Source organism: Dermacentor variabilis, chromosome 3, assembly GCF_050947875.1.
Source record: "Dermacentor variabilis isolate Ectoservices chromosome 3, ASM5094787v1, whole genome shotgun sequence".
Lineage (NCBI taxonomy): Eukaryota > Metazoa > Arthropoda > Arachnida > Ixodida > Ixodidae > Dermacentor > Dermacentor variabilis.
Window position 1 is genome coordinate 79,976,399 of NC_134570.1, and position 27,384 is coordinate 80,003,782.

At 45.4% G+C, this 27,384-nt stretch overlaps 1 protein-coding gene across 1 annotated transcript in view; it reads right to left on the bottom strand.

The window, feature by feature from the left end:
* Hira (histone cell cycle regulator-like protein) overlaps positions 1-27,384 on the bottom strand; it is a 64,858-nt gene that overhangs the window by 13,657 nt on the left and 23,817 nt on the right. Inside the window, exons 14-21 of the mRNA XM_075685743.1 lie at positions 27,169-27,257; positions 24,672-24,828; positions 16,457-16,581; positions 14,602-14,779; positions 8,668-8,790; positions 4,075-4,238; positions 2,042-2,503; positions 675-838 (exon numbers count right to left, since the gene is read on the bottom strand). Coding sequence (XP_075541858.1) covers positions 675-838; positions 2,042-2,503; positions 4,075-4,238; positions 8,668-8,790; positions 14,602-14,779; positions 16,457-16,581; positions 24,672-24,828; positions 27,169-27,257 — 1,462 coding nt within the window. The remainder of the gene's footprint in view (positions 1-674; positions 839-2,041; positions 2,504-4,074; positions 4,239-8,667; positions 8,791-14,601; positions 14,780-16,456; positions 16,582-24,671; positions 24,829-27,168; positions 27,258-27,384) is intronic.

Here is a 27,384-nt window from a genome sequence, read left to right on the forward strand (position 1 = left end):
ACACTCATGTGTTCGCTCAGTGCACATGTGCCACTGCAGTAAGTCGGCCATTCAGTTAGCTTGCTTTGATTCGAACTTCTTTTAATACGAACAAATTTTCGGGCCCCTTTGAGTTCAAATTATCGAGATTCGACTGTACTATATATTTTTTATAAGAATATATTCGTTACATGCCCACAATGGCAACAAACATTTGATATTTATTTCATTATATCCAATAATCTGTTATATCCATGTTTGTTCAACTGTATAATCTGACTCGACACAACACTAGACCAATAATTATACCGGAGAATGAGTTATTGTTAACTACATTTAAAACCCATGTGCTTTAACGACAAACCTGACCGTGGCTAGTTCAGCTGAAATTAAGTTATATTGTGAGGTTTTATGTGCCAATCCATGACCTGCTTATCAGGCATGCCATAGTGGGGACATTGTGGATTAATTTTAACTCCCTGGCATCCTTAAATCCACATGGGCGTTCTTGCATCTTACCCCTCTTTTAGCCAATAAACTTGTGAGTTTGAGCTCAGCAGCACAACATCATAGCAAGTGGGTTATTGCAGCTGGTGCTAGTTCCACCACAGTGGCACATTAGAGTACTGGGTACAGCAAATACCGGGTGCTTCACCGCAATCCTTTTCATAGAGTTGCCATGCCAGAGCGCTCACCCTCGGTGACAAGGTACCGTGCCAGTGTGAGTGTCCAGAACCGGTACTCGGTAGACGATCGCAGAGCCAAAGATGCTGCAATCTGGCCATCCAGGAAGCTCAGTGTGCCAGCCTGCTGCAGGGAAGGGCCAGCATGGAACACCGACTTGGCCCTCTGGGGTACCCTGCAGGAGGTCACATGGACACAAGGTGACCCTAAATTCACAATTATTCAAAGCTTTACTTCAGGGCTGAATAACATACAGCCCGCAGGTTGCATGCGGCCCTGTGAGCAGATATTTAGCGTCCCGCGGGCAGTTTTAGACATTTATGGGGTCCTGGTGCTGCACACAAGAGCATTGCCGTACGAGGAAGAAAACAACAATCTTGTTGCCCACAGAATGCACAACCTGAAACCTTGGCAGCATCAGAGACAACATTAGAAACAAGAAGAGTGTGATTGCACAGGATCTCTTTTGAGAGCAGATAAGCACATGACGACAGCACGTATGAAGTTACCGATGCCTAGACCACATTACTGGTTCATCGTCTACAATTGAAACAACATGCACTTTCCCGATACATATCAGTTAAGTGACACTAAGCAGACCGCCTTTTCGTAAGCAAAAGATGCAACATTTCCCACTAACGTTTGCCTGCATGCCTCTCAGACAAGTAGGTTTTGGTCTTCATTGGTTTTGAGCTATGCAGCACTGCTCTAGGTAAATCAAGCAAGTATCAAAGCTTTTCGGCAGTCTGGCATGTTTCCAATGCACACTGGAGCCGTTCAATCCCAAACTCAAATAAGTTGAACATCACTCATATGACTGAAAGTTGTTCATATCTCAGGGCACCAAAACATGGCCAAAATTGGCTCATCAGATAATATTGTCAAAACAAACATTGCTATTACTTGATATTTACATCAAGAATGCAACACAGCAGTATGTATATTAGTTCGTGTAGGTGTCGCAGTCACATATCTGTTCAAACATGAGTCAATGTGTATATTTGTCTCTGTAATCCGTGAGAACTCAATTTAGCTCATTATTTATTCACCTTAAAGTTATTCAAAAACTGCGGAATTTTTTCTCGACCAAGAAAAGGTTTTCTTACAGAGCAAAACTTGTGTTTCAATCACAATAAAATGGATTCCCTTGAAGCTTTGCCTATACAGTCAAGTGGATGAAACCTTTTCGCTGTACTGCGCACAGCGTGATAGAAAAAGCACAGACAAGGCAGGCCTAGCATTGAGCTCACTTCAACTTGACTTTAAGCTGAGGTACAACTCACAGTTGAGATTCATTGCTAGTTTACTCTTGCATAGCTTTTGTCCACTGCCTTTTCAAACTGTAAGCGTCAACCAACCAACAATGTCCAACACGCACCTGAACATGTTGTGCTGGAGCGATCCCAAGGGCAACGTTGAGATCTTGACTCCATCTGCCATGGCTGGCATGGATGCGTGGTGGTCCGAACATTGCGCCACGGCATCTTCGCTTCCCGTAAGCAGTAGCCACGAGCCCAGGTCCTTGCTGAACAAGTATGACTTGCCCGTCGTGAGCGTCAACAGCGGCAGGCCCTCTTCCGTGATGCTAGAAGCCCGGAGCGTGGCTCCCGCCGTGTCGCGGAACAGGAGGGCCACCGACTCATCACGCACCGTGCAGATGCGCCTGCCCAGGTCCCAGACGTGCAGCGAGCCGTGGGTCGTCAGAACAAGTAGGCAACTTCCCTTGCACAACATGTGGGCCACGGGCCATGACAGCAGCAGTGGTGGCATGAGCTTGGCACCCGTTAAGCACGACAGGGCCGTCAAAGTCCGGTCTTCACACACCACACACACCACATGGCTGCACCGGTGAACCAGAAGTGTGTGTCACCATGGGGTAAAGGAACAAAAGTTGCACAAAAGTGTCATGATTTTTCTCCTGGAGGCAGTAATGCCTAGTTAGCAATGTCTCAATAAAAGCATGCCTCCAGCACTGCTGCTTCTACTTATATAGATTTCACCCTTGCCCAAGCAGACCAATCGTACGGTGAGCTTCATTACACCCCCACTACCACAAAGACTGGGCTGCAGAAGAATGAGTGCCACTAAAACACAACAATTACATCACAAACATGACAAAAACTACAACACAATGGTTTACAGGTCCCAAACGTAGGGTCAAACCCTTGGGGAGCACGGTGTTTTTCCGTCTACTGACATGCGCGTTAAGGAAACATGATGATAAACATGAAATAACAGTATACTTGCGATGGGCTCCACAGAAAACAGATAAAGCAATCTTAATAGATATTGCTATAAAATGACACTCGAACCTCAATTAAAAGGCCTCGCAACTTAATCACACCCAAAGCAATGACAGGTAACCAAGTGCAAATATGTCACTCCTGTGTTCCCCCCAAGAATGCCTGTCATCAGTGATTGCCACATCACTTGTTTTCTGTGATACTGCTAGTATGGAATATCCGAACCTTGGTGTGTCCAACAACAAGGCAACTGTGACTGTGTTTCACTTGAAGGCTAAGCCGCATGATTAGCTTGAAGGCACATAAAAGTGGGTGACGCTGCAAGGCTGCTGATAGCTGCAGCCTTTACTGAGCCACTCGTGAACTTCTCTAGTCACATGCCTTGGTTTTGAGGCTCGTTGATGTTCAGGCTTCATTTAATCTAGTAAATGATAACTTGATTAGGTAGGAAAGCTGGGCAGCCCGTGTGGACATCTAACTTGATGTTTATGTACATTTTGGCATTGACGAGTCATTTTACATGACCACTGTTTTGCGTACTAGTGCCTATTCCTTCCCTTTCTGTATCCCTGTGCTCACACAGTTTTTCTCCAAGCACGAACTATCAGAGCCATCAATTATCCACCTTTGTTCAAGACATAGGTCTCAGTTAAACACCCAGAGAGCAATGGCTTTGTTAGAGTAATGAGAAGCAATGGTGACAACCGAAAGTAGGGGGAAAAAAATGTAAGTGTAGCTCTGCACTCGAACGTGGCTCACATTTGGTAGAAACAGCACTTCAGAAAGCAAGCATTCTAATTAAGCGCAGTCCACTTTCTTAATGACATGGCAAAGTGCATGAGCAAGATAGTGGTGCACCACTTTCACGACAGTACAGTACATCAGTCTCAGAGGCAGTGGTTTCAGCATAACAAGGTCATCCCTCTTTGGACAAACTTGGTTCAATCCGTACGAGCCCCAAAGTACAACAAAAGTGAAGTTTATTCTACTGCTCCACACTTACAGAGTCAAAGGCAGCATGGGTGAAGAGCGAACTTTGAAAAGCCCACGGGCATCAGCGTACCGGGGCAGTGAGGTGCGACGGTGGGTGCCAGAAACTACAATTGACACGATGCAGTGTGCTTAGGGCACCATCCTGTTACCCTTCGTCAAAGGCGTCCTCTCTCACCTGCTAGCAGCAAGGGCTACTCCTCGTCCCGAGACCAGGTGTTCCCAGAACACCACCTCCTCTTCACTGCATCGCACCTTGCTGACTGTCCGCGATCCAGGCACTGGAATGTCTGTCTGCAGCTGAATGCTCCTCTGCACCTCCGAGTTCTTGAGTTGTGCCACCTATTAAAAAAAAAGAGGGGGGAAAAAGAACTAAATGTGGGTTTTTACACGCCAACACCGCGATCTGATTACGATGCAGGCCGTAGCAGGGTACTCCACTGGTGTTCTTCAATGTACATTGAACTCTAAGTACACTAGCATTTTTGTCGTTCATTTTTGCAGTTATCCCGCTATCGATGGTTTCAAACGTCGCTTTCAAGACCTTCCGCACCCCTCACAGACATGTTGCACTATCAAACGTGAAGGAGGAGAACTATATTTTTGTTTTCTAAGCAGCTCGCTTTTTTCCTGCCAGGCGGTAACTTTTAAACACGCTCTGAAGTTTCAAGATTGTCAAAGTAGGAAGCTAAAATGGCTGCCTCCAACAGAGGCGCATGAACTTTGAAAGATCGTAGATCTCGTGATTCCGCTGCATCTGTGGCTGACATTATCGATGGATTGAGCAGTGGCAAGCCTGAGGATGCTGCTTTTCATCGAACTTTGACTCTGAGAGCAGCAATGGCACAAACCAGCCCAGAACATCAGCAGCTGCAGCCTGGCACACCCAACTGCAGTGCTTGCTGTTAAATTTTTGTAATGGAATACCTGTTCAATGAAAAACATTTTTTTATATCTCATGATTTTTGTTACATATTTTTCTTAGATGCAAACATGTCTTTACAAATTTTGTTTAATTTTATCCCACACTCTTGAGTCTGGCAATCTATATCTTTTTTCTGACAAACATCTCGTTAATTTAACATTTATGTGGGAAAAGTACATTCATTCTGCCTTTTGTATATGTATTACATAAAAGAATAAGTGCAGTAATTGGTTCAGAAAAAAAAAATCTGGCATAAGCTACAAAATAATGGTTGCAGCTTAGCTCGGCTAACCCTGGATATGGAAAGCGAAAGCTTGGTTTAGCCTGGTTAAGTCTTCGTTTCACTTGATTAGCCTTTGATTTAGCTGTAATTATTATACTTCAGTATACAATCATCGTTAAGCCAGGTATGACTGCTGTGCCTAGGTCGGTGGCTATACATGACTGTGATTAGGCTTGGGTAGACATGCATCGTTCTACAGTGCAACGCCTGTTGTGCCACAGGGAAAGCGCAAGCGCTAGGCATGCAAAGAGGCGCCGGAACATGTGCAGCGTCGAAGCACAGATGAACAGGGTGCGAACGCGGTCGCTACACTGATCTTGACGGCGTGACGCCTGTTGCATTCCTGACCACCTCCTGTGAAGCTGCTCGACGGGCGATATCCGCGGGGTGGTCAGACGCTACTTGGCGACGACAGCTCAAAGCCTCCAGTGCCAGAGAAAACGGCCCAGCCTTGCTCTCATCCATGGCCAAGCTTGCACTGACTAGGTGAGCGTGGCGCTCCTCTTAGCCAGGCGCGCGGCGAGTCACGTGGTCAGGTGGTGACCCGGCGGCAGCAGAGCTCGGCGCGGCAAGTCACATGATGCGTTGCCAAGGCTACAGCACAGCTGCGGTGAAATGAAGCTCAAACTGCTGGCGACAGCAAAACTTGGCTCTACGTGGTTAAAAACACCTATTTTCCCCACAGTAGGATTATAGTACAGTCAATGACCGATACCATATTTACTCGCATAATGATCGCACTTTCCTGTAAAAAAAAAATTGATGGGAATTCAGGGATGCAATCATTATGTAAATTAAATTTCCCACGAAAAGAAAAAAAAAATTTTTTCGTCCAGCATTTGCTGTGGGATGACAATTGGTCAACAAGCAGGCGGCTGCCGCTGAACAGTGCGGGACACCAAACCAAGAATGGCGGCCAGTGGAGCAAGCCGAACATGATTTTTTTTTCTTCTCCTGAGTATATGATGCACATTGAAACAGTTTCTTCTATATCAGTAATGAATAATATCGTAAATATCGGCAAGTTTGTGACAATAACGCAGCCATGTCCACTTTGAGGGGACAGAAACAGAGGTGGGCGCGGTTAGCTGCCAGTGACATAGAAACACATGGCGGGCAAGCTGCGGTAACTGCGGCATTTGTCTTCGTTACTATCCTAATACGGCACGTTTCCGTTAAGGGTGGACGAATATGTTAGCTGTGTTACAAGCATCAGCGTATGAATATGGTATACTGCTAAGGTATCATTGTAAACATGGCCACTATCGTTGTTGCTTGTGATTTGTTGCGTGCCCACGAGTGCAGATGAGAAGAATCAAAAGGCGCCTTTTTTGTTGTTGTTGACCAAAACAATTATGAAGCCTACAAATAATAAAGGCAAGTAAGTTTGGCTGTAGCTCTTCTTTTTTTTTTTCATGGAAGTGCGGAAAGCAATGGAAAGGAATGAAATGGAGCATCTGCTTAAGAATGTTTAGTGGGTGCAGACCGCTTGCTATGTCTTCAAGACTCGTTCGCGTGGCATTCGACAGATGGTAAGCGCGATCATCATTAGCTAGACTTGGTACACGACATATTGCTGCAACAAGTTGAAGGTGCGATCATCACAGGGGAAAGAAAAGCCAATTTGACGAAAAAATTCAGGGGTGCGATCATTACGCGAGTACGATCATTGTGCAAGTAAATACGGTAATTCAGACTCCATGGGGAACGTAAACAAGTCCGAATTATCGAATGTCTGAAAAAATGAATGTATCCAGAAACATCATTTTATTTACATTTTAAGGTTGTATTCTAAGGTTGTATTTTAAGGTTGTTGTATTCCTGTGCAAGGAATAAGTGCTCCATGCACTTCGGCTTACGTGTGACCAAGTACGCCTGTATTTCTAGTACCAGTTTTGCGCTGTGACTGTATACCGATGCAAGGACTGCAAAAGCTCAAGTCCGCATGTGAAAGCTCCGGAGCACATGGCATGTCATCATCATCCGAGTTAGAGTCACTGTTTCCCAGTGAGAGAACTTGCTCAATTATTTCGTTATCATTCTGTTCGGCACACAACAACACGTTGTCGACATCTGCAAAGTCTGCAAACTCTCGTCGACATCTGCAAAATGTAATGGCAGCAGAAATCGGCATACTACAGCATAGCAGGTCATCAATGGTGTCCGCATTTGAGTACTTTGTGGTAGGTAGCAGGTTCAGGCTCTTCAGTTGTGGAGTCATTCGGATTGCGACTCAATACTCATTCCAAGTTGGACTGCAAGGGCACCGTTGGTGCCATTTGACACGGACTGTTGATAAATTCACAAGAAAGACTTCTTGGAGCCAATGGAGCGCTGTCTGGAACACAAACTAAACAAACAAGCACAGAATAGGGGAACGCTGTCCGAAAGGCGAACTTGACAAACAGAATGGCGAGAGCACAGCACGCGTGGGGTTGCCAGAATAGGATGTCATGATCACGATGTTGATGCGACCAATAATTCAGGCAAAGCCTCCAAGGTTGGCATTTGCACTTAAATCTCTGAGGCATAGTGCTGCAACCAAGGCAAGGCCTCAAGGATTGCCATAGAATGTGCAATCTCTGAAGCCATACTTGATGTCTCCTTGACATTGGCAGAGGAGATAATGGCGACAGAGTTGGCATACACTACAACCATGGATGGAGTCCGGATAATCGAACATAGAGCTTGCGGCTGTCCGAAATATATTGGTCATCTTTGCACATTAGGTCTATGGGGCCATTGGCAGTGCTGCGAAGCTGTCCAAATAACCGAGCATGTCAGGATTATCAGAGTCCAATTTATCAGTCGGCAGCTGTATTTGGAACAGATGGCTGACTGATTGCACTAGAAGACCAGTAAATTTAGATAGATTACTTTTAAACCGAACTCAAAAGAACCGTGCAAATCTGTTTGTCATACTTTAAAGGACTGCAGTTCACTGGAGTTTTGAACCAACTCGCCAAGGAAAATGTTCTACTATGGCCTCTTCGTGCTCGAAGGCCTATGTGAATTGTCTAACGTGTGTTGGATGTTCCTTTCGATAATATTAGCGTTAAATCCATCTAAACAAAACTGGTCCACAAAACAAAATATACCAGGTGTTTTTTCTTGTACAGAACACTTTCTTTCAAAAGAAACTGTCATATCTAGTCCCCATCGTTTTCACAGGTAGGCTACATGGCTAGGCGGATATTATCAGAAAGAAAAATTTTGATAATATTTTGCCAAATAACAAAAATGTGCAATTTTATACTTAGTTACTTTTTTTAATACTCCATTAAATTAGGGATTTCATTCCACTGAAGCCTGTTATGTTGAGGTTTAACTGTATAACGAAGTAAAGTGCCCATATTGCCAAATTCATAGTATCAAGATCTGTATCCTGTATCAACCGTACTTACCTGCATTGGAAGTTTCTGCAACTAGAAATATACAGAATGGCCAGCATTTAGACCGACCTGGCACTGTTGGTTGTGTTTATTTTTCATTTTGCACACAAGCAACAACTTGTGCACAAAGCACCGGTAGGCCCACCCATCAATGTTCACCACATCACCCACCTTAACCGTGGCTGGCATGCTTTGCTTCAATGCTGGAAACATAGCCTGATGCCGTTGAGGAACGCCGCCTGGCACAGACTGATGGGCATTGGCGGCTGACTGCCCTGAACCTTCTTTCTGTGCCTGCAAAAATTGCAATGGAATTGCATGGCAAGGGAAAAAATTGTGCGGAAACCATCGTCAATGGCTGTCAATGTAGGTAAATAGCCGAACACTTTTAGAAAGCTATTCGCTTCGTTAAAGGAATGATGTGTTCGAAGCTGTATATTGTTACATGGAGGATATTTAGGTAGCGCCTGTTGCTTCATAGGCAATTCCGTACAAAACAGAGCCATTAACCAACACGTCTGTATCGGTAGTACAGGTGGTTATACATATGAGCTGATTCGTCACATGGGTGTTGTCTAGAGTGGTGCGAGTGCCAGAGTAAAAGGCAACTGCCATTCTCCTCTCCCGCAAGCACCACAGGGGCAGCAGGTGGCAAGAGGATGGCTGTTTTTCCCAACCGCTCCACGACAGAAACTTTCAGACGTCCCGTAGCTCTCGTGTGACAACATGTGCATCTCAAAGAGTTATACAGTATAAACTTTCTACTGTAATACATTTTCCACGAGACCGTGAAAAAAAGACGTAATACTTGGGAAATATTGTTTGATAATCGACGGGACTGGGACATTGCATTACCTTTTGTTAGGACAGGACCCACTGAACCCAGAACAGAGCTCAGGGGATCGAATGGAAAGTCAAATGTATTACTCCAGCGCTTGTGATTACACAGTAAACCTCCGTTAATTCAATTTTTCAGTTAATTCAATTCCAGTGAAGGGTCTCAGCCAGCACTTTTGTTATTTCGATCCTAAAATTGGCCATCACCAGATAAGTCGAACTTGACCTGCCGGCATGCAGTCGCCTGGCCCCTATTATGACTTCAATAACAGCCCCTTTACTGGCAGCAGCTGGGACATACTGGCAGCTCAAGGGACAGTGAATGCATTGAACACACGTGATCTCCTGTCAAAAACGCCTATTTGGCCTGCCCCAGGAACAATTTCAAGGAATACCAGTGGCTCTAAATGTCTGATTACGGTATCTACCCGATTCAATGTGCCCCTTCTTTTCTTACAGCAAAATTGAACAAGAAATTGTGTTCGCAACGTTGATGCTTTGCCGCACAATACGACTGTATTGCCGCAAAGCTGACTTTAAGAACCGTGGGGCGCAGCTGACTGCGGAAAATCGGTGCCAGGGTGCAAGACCTATTATATTCTTGCCCATTTTGGACAACGACCTTACGTGTCTCGACAGCGCACCGTTGTCGGAGGACGTTATTTTAGGCCCTTGGCCAGATCCTCAATCGAGTTTCAAGGCCATTCAGGCATTACTGAACTTTTTAAAAACAACGGGCTTGGATTGCAGACTTTGAGCATGCCAAATTGCTTGCGATATGTTCTACTCCTTCCTTCTATCGTCATCGTCACCCATCATGCACCTCTTCCCTCTTTCTTTCCCTCTTCCCCTTCCCCCAATGCCGAGTAGCTGGCTAGAGGAATATACCTCAGGCCGACCTCTCAGCTTTTCATATCATTAAACTTCTCTCTCTCTCTTTAGCTAAGAACTTGGGTGTGCATTAGATTTCTAATTTGTTTAAGAGCATTAGTTTTATTACACAAGTTTTCTACTTTGGATGCATAGAAAGCGGGCACACACTTGATTTGAGGGTGTGTTAGAATCGGGCAAAAACTGCCAAATGAATGAGCAGTGCATTTTGACGTTATTTCTGCATCTTCTTTAATTTGATCTGCAGGATAGTGCGATAAATTCTGACGGTCCCATCAGGGTCGAGTTACCAGAAGGCGGCCGTAACAAAATCGTTGTTGCCTATCGACGCATCCAGTGCGACGAAAGCGATTGTCCAAGAATATGGCCCAAGTTTGCCAACAGGCTGCTACGCGCGCATAAGCATCCCTGTGACCTCTGTTCTGTCTGTATATTGAAAACACTGTCATGCAGCCATTACAGATTCAATCTGTATTTTGGCCGTTGTCATGCTGCCGCTACAGACAAATGAAAGTACAGTCAAGACGTGCGCTGAATCTTCATCCTCAGTAAACGTAACCAAGTTCATCTAGCTGTGATAGCCGAATGATCGTGAGTAGTTTTGCAATAGTCATTGCGCGGTGCTTTCCTCGCCTAATCTCCGCCCTCGCCGGTATTGACATCGAGAGTGCAACTGGCAGCACTTGAAACTGGAGGGTATTCTGCAAGTGTCCACTGAGCTGACTGTCCATTGCATAATTGGATAGGGCAGGCTAGCGCGTGCCCTATCTGGTGGAGGCCATTAGGGCAGGCACCAATTATCACTGTCAACCTTTACAACACTCTACCCATTCAGCACGCACTGAACTGACAGCTCACTTAATGGATTCTCATACAGCTGAACTCTATACAGCTGAACTCTATCGCTGAACAAATTGAATACCATATAAACCAAGGGAGCAAGGGTGGTGCTCTTTCTTGGTCATTCACTTTTGAGGATGCAATCACTTTTCACGCCTGTGGGCGAGAGCCTTTCTTGCACTGTGCTGCCCTGTGCCAGTAGAATGCTGTCATCCGTTCATGGCGACACATCCAGTATAGACACACAAGAGCGTGAAAGTGATTGTATCCTTGAAAGTAAACGACTGAGAAAAACCATCCCAGGTCTCATGGGACCACAACACTGGGTGGACGGTGAGAAGTGAAGGAACGGAAGTTGGGGCTAACCCAAGAGATGTAACACAGTAGCACACCATATTTTCTCTAATCTCTAAATCTCTAAAAGTTGAATATCTGCACTGTGTGGACTACCTATGGTGCAAACTATGCAGGAACTTTGTTTCCAAATCACTGCTCGTATTGTTTACTGGTATCAAGCCTGGAAAGTGCGCTTGTTACAGTCTTGATTTTCAAGACTATCACAAACACAAGGAAGTGGATGATAATCAGGACCTGACTTATGCGACATATGTGCCTAGGTTTCCTGATAACGCCAATGGCCATTGTATTATACTGTGGGATGCTTATGTGGTAACACTGATATTTTGGACTTACCGTATTTACTCGAATCTAACGTGCACTTTTTTTTTCCGATAAAACGAGTCCAAAAGTTGAATGTGCGTTAGAATCGAGCACGAACCTAAATCCGCGTGACCATATCACCATCGGCATTCAAAAAATGGCCACGTCATATGCGCTTCTAGCCTAGCAGCCGTACCTTCCTCCATGTGCATACCTCCATGTTGTATGTGTAACCAGGTGCTGGCATAACCTAGTTTACCGCCTGTACTCTCGTTTTCTGCGCTTATTCAATCAGCATGGAAGTGCCGGCTGCAAAGACACGCTGAGTCCACCATGATGCCGCATTTAAAAGGGAAGTTATGTGCGCGGAGACGGATGGAAATGGGGTCGCATCACAGGCGTTCGGAGTTCCCGAAACTTGCATGCGGGACTGATGCAAACAGAAGGAGAATATTTTTACCAGCAAAGCAACAAGGAAAGGTTTCAGTGGACCGAAGTAGGGCCGCTTCGCCGAAACAGACAAGCTGCTCGTTGAATACGTGCAAGAGCAGTGAGCGGCACAGCGGCCTGTGACAATTGATCTGCTCAAAATGCGGGCGATGCAGCTAGCCCTACAGAAAGGGCTAAAGCGGAGTGACTTCAAAGCGAGCAGGTGCTGGCTTTAAAATTTTATTAAATGACTTTTCTCTTTGAAGGCGGACAGGGATATGCCGAAAATTGCCCAAAGAATATGAAGAGAAATTGCACAGTTTTCAGCAGTACATTTTGAAGTTGTGCCATAGAAACGGCTACCACTTCGGGCAGATTGGAAATGCCAATCAGACGCCGCTCTACTCTGATATGACTGCCACCACAACTGTTGAAAAAACGGGGGCGAAGCAAGTGTGCGTTTTGTCTTCCGGCTACGAACAAAACTTTTCACCGCGATGCTTTGTTGCACTGCGAATGGGCACAAGCTGCCCCCCGTATCTTATCTTCAGACAGAAGACGCTCCCGAAAGGAATCGTGTTTCCGAGTGACGTGATTGTGCACGTAAATGAAAAAGGTTGGATGACCACAGACTTGGTAGCTGACTGGATTGATAACGTTTGGCGGAAGAGATCCGGCAGCAGTTTGGATCTGCGTGGGATGCTTGTGCTCGACACGTTCAGGTGCCACCTTGACCAGCGCATCAAGGACAAGCCGGCTGCATGCAACACCGACATTGTCGTGATACCCGGCAGCATGACATCGCAGCTCCAGCTGCTCTATGTATGTTTGAACAAGCCAGTGAAAGATAAAATTCGGGCCCTCTACACCGAATGGCTTGTCAGTAGCCACTATAAAATTCACACCCATCAATAAAATTAAGTGTGCCTCGCTGCAAAACTTTGCTGGATGGCTGAAAGATGCATGGTGCACGATCCCGTCTGCCATGGTCAATAAGGCCTTTAAATAGTGCGGGATTTCGAATGTCATGGACGGCACCGAGGATGAAATGCTTTGGTCTGTTGATAGCGATAAGGAGTTGTCTGACAGCGATGACGAGTGATATCTATTGCCCAAAGCGACTCGTACCAGCGCAGTGAAAATCTTGGCGGTAAGGTATGCTGCTTCCATTTGTGTTTTTGTTAATCGCAACTTTAGTGTATTGGGAGTAAATCTGTTTTTTCCAAATGAGAGAGAATAGTATTTCTATATGAAAGCACGAGATGCGCGGTATTGTGCTCTTTTCTTTAGTCATGGAAAACGGGTGCGCGTTACAATTGAGGTTCTAATCTTTTTTTAATTTTTCGGTAATGGAAAACAGTTGCACGCTACAAATGAGGGAGCTTTACAATCGAGTAAATATGGTACGCTCTTCAACTTAGTTTTCATAAAGTATCTAGAGCAATAATTTCATGCACATAATTTTGCAATGGTGCACATGGTAGATTTGAACTCTGTGAAATATGTGCCAAATGTGGATAGCCTAATAAAACGTTCCTAATTTGGCTAAAGTTAAAGGTGCCCTGAACCACTTTTTATCAAAGCTATGAAAGGCATTTGAAATCAAAAATAGGCTATTTCAGAAATACTTTGCCACAAAAAGTACTTCAATGCGTTCAGCGGAAGCGGAGTTATTGGCAATCAAACACGGCCTCTGCTCTGCTTCCATTCCTTCAATGCCTTGCACTGTGAACGCTACGGCGCGGCGGAGCATGCCCAGAATGCTCCGCCTTCTAAATGTCCTCATGGCACACAGTTCAAATATCATTTTGGATGTTAACATAGATGTCACGGCTTCTGCCTTTGGTGCTTACGAAGCTCTGAACATAAGCCAAATGCCGCTGTCTTCAGTGAGCTGCAGTGCGCTTAGCCAGTGGACTCGTGGCAACACCCTGCGGCAGCCGTGCTATCTTGTGCCATGTAGCTGACCGCACCTTGATGTCAGCTATCGGCCAATAGCAGCCATCTAAGGGAATGACGAAATACATGTAGTGCATCTAGAAGAGATCAAGGACAGAGCCTTCTGTTGAAAAGAGGGCATTTGAGAGAAAGGTGACTTTGTGATCCGCTTGCAAGCTCCACGCACCGTGTATGACAGCAAAACTTGGCTGAGATGTTCACAGCAGCGTACGCTACCCGCAGACTATGTTAGTTTACCAAGCCCGAGGGTTGGTTGAGAGCCCCTTTAAGAAAATGACTGTACAGTGTGCCATAACTGTGGTCCAAAGATCATGGTAATTGCTTTGATATTTGTACTACGCAGCGCTCTTATACCTTGCAGGCTTGAGATCAAAGGTTGGGATATGCACTGTGAACGTTACACGTGCAGTACTTCATACGCTCACCTACTCCTGGAGGTCAAAAGCTTTTCTAAACTATTGTTTGACTTCCTGTACAGCCAGTATTTACCTGCTGCTGCTGCTGCTGTTGTTGCTGCTGCTGCTGAAGCTGTAGTGTGCGATCTAGTGGAGGTCGACCTCGCTTTTTCTCCGGCGGCCTTGCCACGGCTGGTGTTGTCTCTGTGGCTTTCCGCTTGCTTGTTGGCATCGGTGATTCACTAGCAGACTTGGCTGCTGGCTTATCAGACCTTAGAAGAAAACTCACACTTAGCTGCAGTCACGACAAGTATAGTTAGCAGTTAGGTACAGACTTCAGCCATCAATTGCATTTTCGACTGGTCGTTTTGAGTGCTCCAGCAGCGTTACAAAGTCATGTACTAACGCCACATCCAAGCTGGATTTTTAGGATAAGCAAGCTCTAGCAGTAACAGTTCAGGTTTAACTATATGTGAGGGGTGGGTTGTATGAACAAAATACGCAGGCCTGGCTCTCAACAGAAATTAGTACACTGATCCACCACCACATGATACCTCTGGTATTAGTAATGTGCTAACCTGTAAGTTTTTGTTTGTGAGGATAACGGCCTTCATCAAAGGGGGGATGCGGGGCTGAAATGTAAACTTTTGAACTGACAAGCTGATTCTAACAAAATATGGCAGGATGATTTGTTAAGTTGTGATTTGAGCATGTAGCACATTTCATTACTCTATCACAAACGGAAAAAAATTTATGTATGTAAATTCTGTGGTTCTACCACAGCAGATTTAAACCACATCAGATGGGGGCGCCCTCATAACTCCACTCCCCGCTTTCTCAAACAATTAATAACAAGTGAAGAGCAGTGGGAGGTTGCCTTGGGTGGGCAGAGAGGGTAGCGGAGGCCTACCTCAAGTATAGACTCTCCTCTAACCTCCTATCTCCGTGCCCATTTTCCCTTAACGAGGGATAAATAAAGCTTGTCATTCATTCATTCATTATACATGTCCCATTAAGCAATGAGTGTATCACCTTAGGAAAACTATCATTTTAAACATTATAAAGTTAGATGAAATTCTTCTGAACAAGTACCTTCTGGATGCCCTATATTACAGATAGGCATGGATGCTTGCAATTTTATGCCTTTTTCTGAAGAAACAGCACCACTCAAAACAAAGGTAGTACTTTTGTACTTACTGTGACCCAGAAATCTATACAATTTTTCTATAAATAATATGTTCAGCCTAGAAACAATCTTGCAGACAGTTTTCACCTTTGCAGTCTTGAAATGATAGTTTTCCTAAATGTGTGAATTGGCCATAATGTGCAAACTGAGAAAAATCTATTATAAGATTTCAAAGCATGCCAAAATACATTCCACTAACAGGTAAAAAAAAAGTTGATATAAAAGCGAGCCTGTGTGCTTCTGGACATTTAACCTTATTATTTATTTGATTCAAACGATGCTTGGCTGCACCAAATCTACGAAGAGACTACTGCTTAGTTCCAGCCTAAAACTCCAAAATAACTCCACTCGTTCAAAGCTGTAGTGCGAGGTTTTTGCATGGAAGCTAAAAGAATTTGTTCCAGCATTTTGTGTTTCCTGACAATAGCACAATTACCCAGCTTTGCTTGCACTTCACAAAATGATATTTGAGGCATATATCGTAGCTGAAATCAGCGGCAGTGATCTCCTCAAACATGCATTTTGTCTCACCTGCATACACACACTCTTCCCTGCATAGAGACAACACGTGTAGGAGAACCGTTCTGCTGACAGCAGCACCATTTTTGTGTCATGATGATACTATAGGGGTAGGTGTGCTGATTGAGCGTAGTGGTGAACTACGCTCAATCAGCACACCTACCCCTATAGCCACCGTAGTGAAGCAATGCGGCTGGCCTTTCTAGAAATCAGTAAACTATGGAGTAGCGAGGATCCCACTCACAGTTCAGAAGCTGCTGTTGACACAGCTGGTGGAGCAGAACTTGGCAGGGTGTTTACCGCTGTGGAGGCAGGTGTGTCCTTCTCCAAACCTTGACCTTGCGTCGCTGGTGTTGCCCCCTGTTCATCCTATGGAAGGCAGAGAGGATCCATATAATCACAGTCACCAAATTAAAAAGTAAAGAAATTGAAAATTAATTAAATGCTGGAGTTCCACGTGCCAAAACAACAATATGATTATGAGGTACACTGTAGTGGGGAACTCCGGATTAATTTTGATTACTAGGGATTCTTAACTGTGCATTTGAATGTAAGTACGCGAGCTATAAATAATGGGGAAATCAGACATCTGCCCGTTCGTAGCAATTGCTACAAAAGAAACCCATACGGATTCCCCGAAAGAAAAGCCTCGCAGTTGAAGAAAAATTCGTCCTGCTCCAGGACTCGAACCCGGGACTGCCGCCTTTCCAGGGCAGCCGCTCTACCTAAAGCCCCTCCATACACGTTTCCGCCGACCAGGTTAAGTACAGCCAACTTGCCCTCCTCCTCCACTCTATTCTCCCACTCACCCCCTTAGCTTCCGGCGCCAAGCGGAACTTACGTAGCTGCAGCTTCCTGTTCCGAGTGGAAGTGACGTTTTGTTTTTTAGCGTTGTTTACTTTCGCGTCGCTGGAGAGGCTTTAATTGCACCAGCTGCCGTTGAAACTGTGAATGCGATTCCATCCAAGAACCACCGCCTATTGTAACCAGCGATCTGCCCGTGATCGCTGCTTCGCGTCAACCTGCAACCGGTTGTGGCACGAGCGACAACGTACAGTGGAATGTAGTGCCTGGGCGCTTGGAGACCACTGCCATTTTTCGTGCATTTGGAAAACTGACCGCGAACTACTACTTCAGCGTAATACAACAGCTTGTCCCCTTTGCATTCTTCTTATGGTGACTGCCACAGCTCTGCTAAGCACGCGCGGGCGTCTCACCATTGTCTAACAGCAGTCAAAGCGGAAATTCCCGCAGCGCAACTCCAGGAAGCGGAAACGCCGGAACCGGAAATTTTTAAACCGGAAATGCCAGAACCGGAAATACTGGAACCGGACTTGGCATGAGGAGAAAAGGCGGCGCAATACAAAGGTTGTCGCTACTTAAGAAAGCGGCTGTGGCGCGTGGATGCAGGGGCTTCAGCTCTACCATCTGAGCTAACCAGTCAGCTTGATGCTTTCTGCGGTCTCTGCCAAGTGTAATAAAACGGTAACCCTCCATTGATCGAAGCAGCTTCCATCAGTGCCTCTTACAACGATCAGTCGCTTAAGAAGCACTTCTCCACACTAGTGCCCGTGGCTAGATACTGTAGAGCAGTGACTTGCAAAAATTTTAGCTCAGGATTAGTTGAGGAGTGCCACCTAACTGCAATGACCACTTCTGATGCGGAATAGCGCAGCCCTTCACTCAGCAACGTTGAGGAAGCGCTTAACGTCAAGGCTCACTTACACCCCTGACACACGGGCACTCCAAAAGCTTTTGGACTAGGGAACATACTCTGGAAAGGTGTTCCTGCAATGTGGGACATGACAAAGGAGTATCTCCTTCTTGATGACGGTCTTTTGCAGAAGGGGACATACCTAACCTTGTGTGACCTTCAACGACGACAAATTTGAGAAATTGAAACGGTGCCTTAATAATAATCTAAGCGCTTGCAAAAACAATTTTATATGCAGCAGTGCCGCATTTTGATCTGACACACTACTCTTTTATCGTTTTCGGATTCAGTTTTCAGTTTTGGTTTAAAAAAGCAGTGTCGTGTGCTTTGCTGCGTTGCTCAGTAAAAGTATGCAGACCATTTTCATGCTTACAAACAGAGTTCCCAGAAGACTTCCAGTTAAGCCCTCCAGAACAACGCGAGTTACAATAGCCTATAAATTTATAGGGCCCTCCAGCTGACACCAGTTTTGCTGCAGAGTTGGAGTGTTTGACAAGCGAATTGTATTATTAAGTGCAACAAAAAAAGCCCATACACGAGCTCAACACAAGGTGCACATTCTTTATATCTGAAAACATCCAAGGAGGAGGAGCAGACAAAGGGGAGAAAAGACAGGGAGGTTAGCCAGGGTAAGTACCGGCTGGCTACCCTATGCTGGGGAAAGGTGTAAAGGGAATAAAAGGAGAAAGAAGAAGAAGAAGAGAAAAAAGAAGTGGAAACCAGAAAAATCACACAGTAACACGATACTGCGGGCTACAACATTCAAAGGCGTTCGCACAATTCGCATGTCCTTAAAAACTTCAGCAAAGCCCTTAAGGCCTTGAGTACCGAAGCCCGTCTGGACCAGTGTCCTAGAGCTTTTTCCTCTGTAAAGCGGCAATTGTCCAGTTGTTCGAGCACGGTCATGAGCACATTTCTTGGCACTTTGCAACGGGGACAGTCACAAAGGAGGTGATCAATCGTCTCCTCGTAGCCGCAGGTGTCACAAGTAGGGCTGTCAGCCATTCCAATGCGGAATGAATAGGAATTCGTGAATGCCAAGCCGAGCCACAGGCGGCACAGAAGTGTTGCTTCCGCACGTGGTAGCCCTGGTGGTAGGCGGAGTTGCAGACATGGATCCAATCTGTGGAGACGTGCGTTCGTGAATTCACTGGTGTTCCACAGATTCTGCGTAAGCTCACGGGCGAGGGAGCAAAGACTTGTGGCTGCATCTGTTCTTGACAGCGGTATGGGTATAATCTAGGCACCATCATGGGCCAACCGGGCAGCGTCATCCGCACTGTCATTTCCCGAAATTCCGCAGTGACCCGGTATCCACTGGTAGATGATGTTGTGACCCTTGTTGATTGCGTGATGGTGGAGTAGTCTGATGTCTGTGACTAGTTGCACATTTGGTCCGTGGTTGAAAGGGGACATCAGACACTGGAGAGCTGCCTTTGAGTCACATAAGATGGACCACGAATCTGATGATTTGTGAACAATAAACTCCTGAGCCACACGGATAGCTGCGAGTTCTGCAGCCGTCGATGATGTAATGTGAGATGTCTTGAACTTGAGGGTGACAGACTCTCTGCGGGAATCACCACAGCTCCAGCTGAACTTTTAGAGGAGACAGAACCGTCTGTGTAAATGTAAATGCGTCCTCTGTGCTTGTCATGTAGCACTGAAAACATCCAAGTATATTTGCCTGTGGTATACTATGCGACAAAATACTTTTTTTCTTGACTAAATGGACTGTCGAAAATGACAGACCAGAAGTTCTCTGGGGTCATGAACGCATTGCTGCCACATTGCACATGCAAAAGGCCTATAAATGAGACCCCGCCATGCTATGTGTCAGTGGTGAATCTCTACTCTTAAAGTATCCTTCAACATTGAGAAAGGGGGTTTACTTTCAAGTACTTTAGTTCGTCTGTGTGTCAGGAGTATAACAGGCATGAAAAGTCGAACCTCAATATAATGAACACTGATATAACGAATTATTGGATATAACAAAGTAATATAAGATTTGGTTGCTCATGATTTATTTTAATGGAGGACAGTCAACGTCCAATATTTCTGACTCCCTAAGGGCCGCGAAAACATCCGAAAATCAGGCAGTCCGAAAAAATGAACGCATGCCATTTACTGTCCTCAAGGGCTCAAATCGCCTTAGGCACATCTGAAATAGCTCTAAAGGCCTGCGAGTACACTTATTAGGCGTATCGGTGATCTTGCTGTGATAAGATATGGAGGGTGCACGTGTGTATAATTAAGGATTACCGTATTTACTCGACACGTGTGTATAATTAAGGATTACCGTATTTACTCGAATCTAACACGCACCTTTTTTCTAATAATACGGGTCCAAAAATTGCATGCACATTAGAATCGAATACAACCCTAAATCCACGTTACCATATCGCCACCGGCATTCAAAAAATGGCCGCCTCGTGCACACTTCTAGCCTAGCTGGCGTAGCTTCCTCCATGTGCATACCTTTATGTTGTATGTGTAACCAGGCACGGGTGTAGCCTAGTCTACCGCCTGTCTTCCCGTTTTCAGCATTTATTCAATCAGCATGGAAACGCTGACTGCGAAGACACGCCGAGTCCACCATGACGCCGCATTTAAAAGGAAAGCTATCATGTGCGCACAGGCGGACAGAAATCGAGCCGCATCACGGGCGTTCGGAGTTCCTGAAAATTGCGCGCGGGACTGGCGCAAACAGAAGGAGAATATTTTCGCCAGCAAACCAACAAGGAAGGGTTTCACAGGACCGAAGCAGGGCCACTTCGCCGAAAAAGAAGAGCTGCTCGCGGAATACGTGCAAGAGCAGCGAGCGGTACAGCGGCCTGCGACAACCGATCTGCTCAAAGTATAGGCAATGCAGTTAGCCCTACAGAAAGGACTAATGCGGAGTGACTTCAAAGTGAGCAGGCGATGGCTGTCAAATTTTATGAAATGAAATGGCTTTTCTCTTCGAATGCGGACAGGGATATGCCAAAAATAGCCTGAAGAATATTAAGAGAAATTGTACAGTTTAAGCGGAACGTGTTGAAGTTGCACCATAGAAACGGCTACCCCTTCGGACAGATTGGAAATGCCAATCAGACGCCACTCTACTTTGAAATGCCTGCCACAACTGTTGAAAAGAAGGGGGGAGAAGCAAGTGCGTGCTTTGTCTTCCGGCCACGAAAAAATTTTAGTCACCACAATGCTTTGTTGCACTGCGGATGGGCACAAGCTGCCCCTGTATCTTATCTTCAGACAGAAGATGCTCCCGAAAGGAATCATGTTTCCGAGTGGCGTGATTGTGAGCACAAATGATAAAGGTTGGGTGACTACGAACTTGGTTAATGACTGAATTGGTAATATTTTGCAGAAGAGACTCGTCAGCAGTTTGGGTCTGTGTGGGATGCTTGTGCTCGACGCGTTCAGGTGCCACCTTGACCAGCGCATCAAGGACAAGCTGGCTGCATGCAACACCAACCTTGTCGTGATACCCGGCGGCATGACATCGCAGCTCCGGCCACTCTACACCAAATGGCTTGTCAGTGGCTGCCATGAATTCATGCCCGCCAATAAAATGAAGCCTGCTTCGCTGCAGGACTTTGCTGGATGGGTGAAAGATGCATGGCGCACGATCCCGTCTGTCATGGTCAACAAAGCCTTTAAGAAGTGTGGGAATCCGAACACCATGGACAGCACCGAGGATGAAATGCTTTGCTCTGTTGAAAAGCAATAAGGAGCTGACGAGTGATATCTATTGCCCCAGGCGACTCATACCGGCGCTGTGAAACTCTTGGCGGCAAGGTACGTCGCTTCCATTTGTGTTCTTATTCATCACAACGTTAGTGTATTGGGAATAAATCTGTTTTTTCCAAATGAGAGAAAATTGTATTTCTATATGAAAGTATGAGGTGAGCGGTATTGTATACTTTTTTTTTTGTCATGGAATACGGGTGGGCATTACAATCAAGGCTTTCATATTTTTTTATGTTTTGGTCACGGAAAGGGGGTGCCCGTTACAATCGAGGGCGCATTCGAATTTAGTAAATAGGGTCCGCGTCCTGTGGCAATTGGGCCTTCCCACTCTAAGTACGCTTCACCGCATACTACTGCTATAATGATGTGAACCTCACGTTCAGGAACTGGCATTGTGCAACGCGCCATGCTATTCAGGCTTCATAGCCATTGGCGGGGATTACAAAGGCGGTGTCAGCGCCATTGGTAACAGCGGCTAATTGTTTCAATAAAAAACATGGCACCGAACAGCAAGAATATTGGTAGCGAACGTCAAAGTAGCTAGGCTTAGCATTGCCATGGTGCGAGGCGGGGAGATAATCAATATGGCGGCAGCGGTGGCATCGATTAATGCCATTTCGAACCTGTGGTCATGTCGAGAAGTCCAGAAAATCAGACGGCGGATGTTTTTTGCATCCAAAACTTCAGACGTTCTTATACATTGATCCTGTAGGGTATGGTGCCGCGAAGGCATCCGAATTATCGGGAATGTCAGAAAAATCAGGCATCCAGAAAAGTGATTGTTGACTGTATTGGTTATAGTGAAGCAAATCTTTCTTTGCATGTGCCTCAAAATCTATATTCAGATAGTCAGAATGTTAAGTACAGCTTCTGACCTATTTTTCAGATGCCTAATCTTTTGGACCTGCACGATTATTCAGACTTCCCTGAGGCACTTCCCCTTACCCCTACAACACACAATGGATGCCACTTAGTGTTTTGGGCATGCACAATGATCAATGCCGCAAACAGAGCAGCCATGAATAATGTTGCCACCATGTTGACTGGCCAAAAACCGCAACTTTGGCTACAGACACCTGATGAAGCAGTGCGGCAAGCAAAGTGGCTGGTGACAAGCCGGCACGGGAAGCTCACTGTCAATATGTTTTCACTCGTAGACCTCATCAGTGACCCAGTGCAAAATCAGATGCACAGGCGATATTGACGGCTGTATATGCAGTAACCTTGTTAAAATGAAGTTGAAGAGGCTGCCAAAATTACTTCTTTATGCCTCTTCCTTTGTTACATCCATTAATACATGCATTGCAATATGAATCTCTATGGGGATTTCAAGGGGAATCTCACTTGATTATATTATTTCATTATATTCTGTTTCATTATAACAATGCTTGACTGCAGAGTACGCACAAATGTGCGGTCCCCTCTGTTTCCGAAAAGTCTGCCAGCACCATGCACGTTTCTATGTTCGCACTCAAAGGCCTTATTGGCATTTGAGCATGAGGTCAGGCACGCAGGCTAGACTGACAACCTTATGAGGGCAATATCGGTCAATGTGCAGGGTTCTCCATGTTTGAAGTCTTTTGGCGGTGTGCGCATTTTGGCCAGCAGCTTGGTTTGGTTGAACCGCAGTCGGCAAGCCAATGTGCCGATCCCGCGTGGTAACACCAATTGCACAGTTGTGTATTCACAGCAGTGCAGAGTGCATGAATGTCCCAGCCGACAAGTTGCTGAAGTGCCATCAAAATCAGCAGAAGAACCTTTGCTGGCCCATCGGAGACACATCACTTGCGTTTCCTTCGAATAGACCTGACTGCAATTTTTTTTTAATCGATATCTGCTTGTATGCTAATAACGAATACAGTCGATCCTGGATATATCACACTCAAATATATCCAATTATTGCCTATATCGAACAGTTGTATAAGTCCCTTGAAAATCCCATGCAAAACTTTAGTGAAGTACTGTGCCTACATTGAACTCTATACATCCATTTTATACATTGAACATGGCACCGTGCTGCACCCCTGCAAGTGTGCTTCTCCTGACAGATGAGCAATCACTGCTCACATCGTCGGGAATACCGTATTTACTCACATAATGAACACACTTCCCGTAATGAAAGTAGCCCCCAGTTTTCCAATCAAGCAGTGTGTTTTTTGTTTTCCTTGCATAATGATCGCACCCTGAACTTGCGGCCGTGAAGTAGGAGACACACGATACAATTCGGTGCGTGATGTGGCATCCGGCAGGTACTATCGTGTCGGACGCTGTATCAAAGGCCGAATTGTACCGTGCGTCTCCTACTATTATTGCGATAGCAGTTATATCGACGCTATAAACGACATATTGTAGGTATTCTAACAGAAACATGGCCAGGTATGCCCCTGCGTGATTTGCAGTACGAGTAAACTAATGGCAGCACAGTGTGTATCTATATAGGCTAGTTTGCTTCCCCAGTGCATTCCCATTACTACCTTATCTTGAATAAAATCATGCAACAAGTACTTCGATGCACACGACACACTGTTTTCTCGTGTGTGGGTGACCACGGGCTTTTAAGTTTAGCATTGCAATCAGTATATCAGACCATTCTGCAGCACAAGCAACCTGTAATGTTTGTGAGCGACAAATAAGTCAACTCTTGTGCGTTTGACATGGCCTTTAAGAAGTAGATGAGTCCCCACTTTTCACAATCTCTGAAAACTGTCCAAGACATGCGGAGGTCTCAGATAAGCTTCAGATAAGCATATTTTATATTTTAAAATATAAATTTATCAAACTATTTCACGATTCCCTTCAAGTTCGATATATCTGCATTTTCGTGTCCGATGCAAATTCTTTTATAACAAGGTTCGACTGCACCTGCCTGCTTGCAAGAGTCTTGTCGATTGCAGTTTACCAAATCTAGACGTGCATTAAGAGAAGAGCAGCACTCAAAGATGAGAAACAAAGAAAGAAAATTTTAAAAAAACTGAAAGAAGACTGCACCCGTACCTACCTTTACACTGGGAGTCTTGTCCGAGGACTTGTCACAGAGATCGGTCGCAGGGACGCTGGAGGACTCGTCCCGCTTCTCAATGACGATCCTGCTTTTGCTTTCGGTGGAAGAGCTGAAGTTAGGCAGTGCTTGGCTGTTGAATGGCACAGGAACATCTCTGCAATAGGAGCACCCATGCCCTTCACCACAGGGATGCTCCTCACCAAAACAGCTGCTATGCTGTGTAAGTTATTGTACCACACCATCACTCTGTATTAAGCAACTTATTATGGTAACTTGTCAAGATTGGCAACAACTTGAGTTTAAAGAAAGTTATTGCAATTCGGTAGTCATTTTCAAAAGACGGAAACAACTGCACACGTCAGAATTTCATTTGTCTGGTGCCTATTGCAATATATTCATCACGATGACAGTGGTGCAAGAGATATGGCCAGTAAAAGTGGTACAAATATAGTTAGTAACTTAAGTTATGAAAGGCTGGAATTAAATTTGCAGGTTAACTTATGGCAGATTGGTTAATGAAACATGCCAAACCATCCCACTAACATAGCACCCTAGCAGGAATACCCACTGCTGATGTCATACATTTAAAATCTGCTATATTTTCAGTTAAGTACACACATTCAAAGCATAACATAGTCATTATTTAAGTTTGTTTGCATGAGAAGTTTACTTCTCCAAGACGGACTCAGTATTCTGTGGCTTCTAGACTATGAATTCTGGGGTTTTACGTGCCAAAACCATGATTTGATTATGAAGCATGCCATAGCGGGAAACTCCGGATTAATTATGACCATCGGGGGATCTTTAACGTGCCCCCAATGTACAGGACACTTGCATTTTTGCATTCCCCCCCCCCCCCTATCGAAATGCGGTCAGCTCTGCCGAGTCGCGGAACAGATCCCACGACCTCGTGCTTAGCAGCGCAACACCATAGCCGCATCGGGTGGCTTCTACACTATTTGGAGCAGACAAGTGCTCAAGATGGAGATTAGCTTCTTTGAGGTTCATACCTGAGTGATTGCAGATGGAAGCACCCATGACTCACTGCCAACAGTTTCCATTTCCAATTGATTTTTGATCTGATTGTTTGCTACAATCGAACCCAACTATATCGAACCTGTCTACATCAAGTTATCCTGTATATCGAACAATTTCAGAACATGGTATAATTACAATGAGTATATATAGCAAAAATTACCCTTACATCGAACAAAAATAACAGTGACTCCCAATGTATCGAACGTCAAACAAAAATAACAGTGACTCCCAATGTATCGAACGTCAAACTGCGCAGAAGTACCCCGGAAGTTGGCTTTCCCTCGTGGCAGCAGGGAAACTCGGCAGTGTGGCTCCATCTATGCGTTCTGCCTACTGCAACGGGTCGTGCGAGCTGTCAACACCCCCCTGCAAAAAATGGTCCTGGCCCGCCCGCAGCCCTTGCTCAGCCAGCCAATCAGAGGCTTTGTGCCATCGTCGTGCAAGATGGTGAAAGTGCGAGTGGTCTCGCTGCATTTATGGTTCGTTGTGTTTGCGCCTTGTGGGCCTACTCCCGTAAGTGCTGCCGTGATGGCTAGCGCGAAGCGACAAAATTTGCCTTTCGCCGTAAAGCTCGAAATCGTCAATCGAGTCGAACACGCTAAGAAGTCGGATGTCGCCGCAGCGTGCATGATTCCGAGGAGCACTCAGCATAATCTTGAAGGAAGAATAAGGGCAAGATTAGGGCTACAGTGGACGAACTCGCGACCCGGTGCCCGTGGAGCCCAATCCAGTGTGTACGCACAGCGACGTTGAGGTGGCCATGTGCAAGTAGTTCATACATAATTGCTTCAGACATGCCGTGCCAGCTTCCACATTCCCGGTCCTGACTCTGAAAATTCAAATGAGTACGACGAAGCCGTTGCTGGTGTCGCCGAAGTTTGGAGCAAGCTGTCAGAATTTCCGGAAGCCGCTGACGGATCAACAGTAGAGGAGTTTGTGAGTGCAGATGATAGTGTCGCGACCACGAAAGAGCCTGAAAATGAAGACTACATTGCCAACATCATCCGAGGTGATTGTCGCGCTTTTACTAGCCCAGCACTTCTGCGCGAATGTGGAAGGTTGCAGCCTCAGCTGCTCAGACTCTTGAGGCAATGTGGAGAAGTGTGTGCGTCGCAGGCAGCGAAATTGCCCAAGCAGAAGAAAATAAAGGACTATTTCGCACGAAACTAAGCTAGTTTAATCAATAAAGTGCTTATACAAATGGTATGTGCTTTTATCACAACCAATTTTTTAGCAGGCTTATATCAAATTATGCCCCATATTGAACTGATAGGCGTTCTTTTGTGAGTTCGATATAGCCGGGTTGGACTGTATTCTTAAATTTTGTTGACGAATCCTTCATTGTAACAAGGCTCCACAATGTCAACATGACCTGATGTGACCTACCCACAGCAAATGGCAAGCACATAGGTGCAGCGACTTTCAGCACGCTTTGAAAACAAAGATTAGCACTCACCCGACTTCAGGATCAGGAGGAATGAAGAGAGGTGTAATCCGGCGACGGCCGTCAGGCATTCTAGTTTCAATTTGTTTGTCAGTAGGGCCCTGTAAAGAAGAACCGTATGCAAAAATCACTGGTTTAAGGTTTGTCCTTGAGCCATCCCTTTAAGCAAGTTACTTCTAGTAACTTCACATCCCTTGACTAAGGTGTCAAGTTTTGGATAAGCCTGTA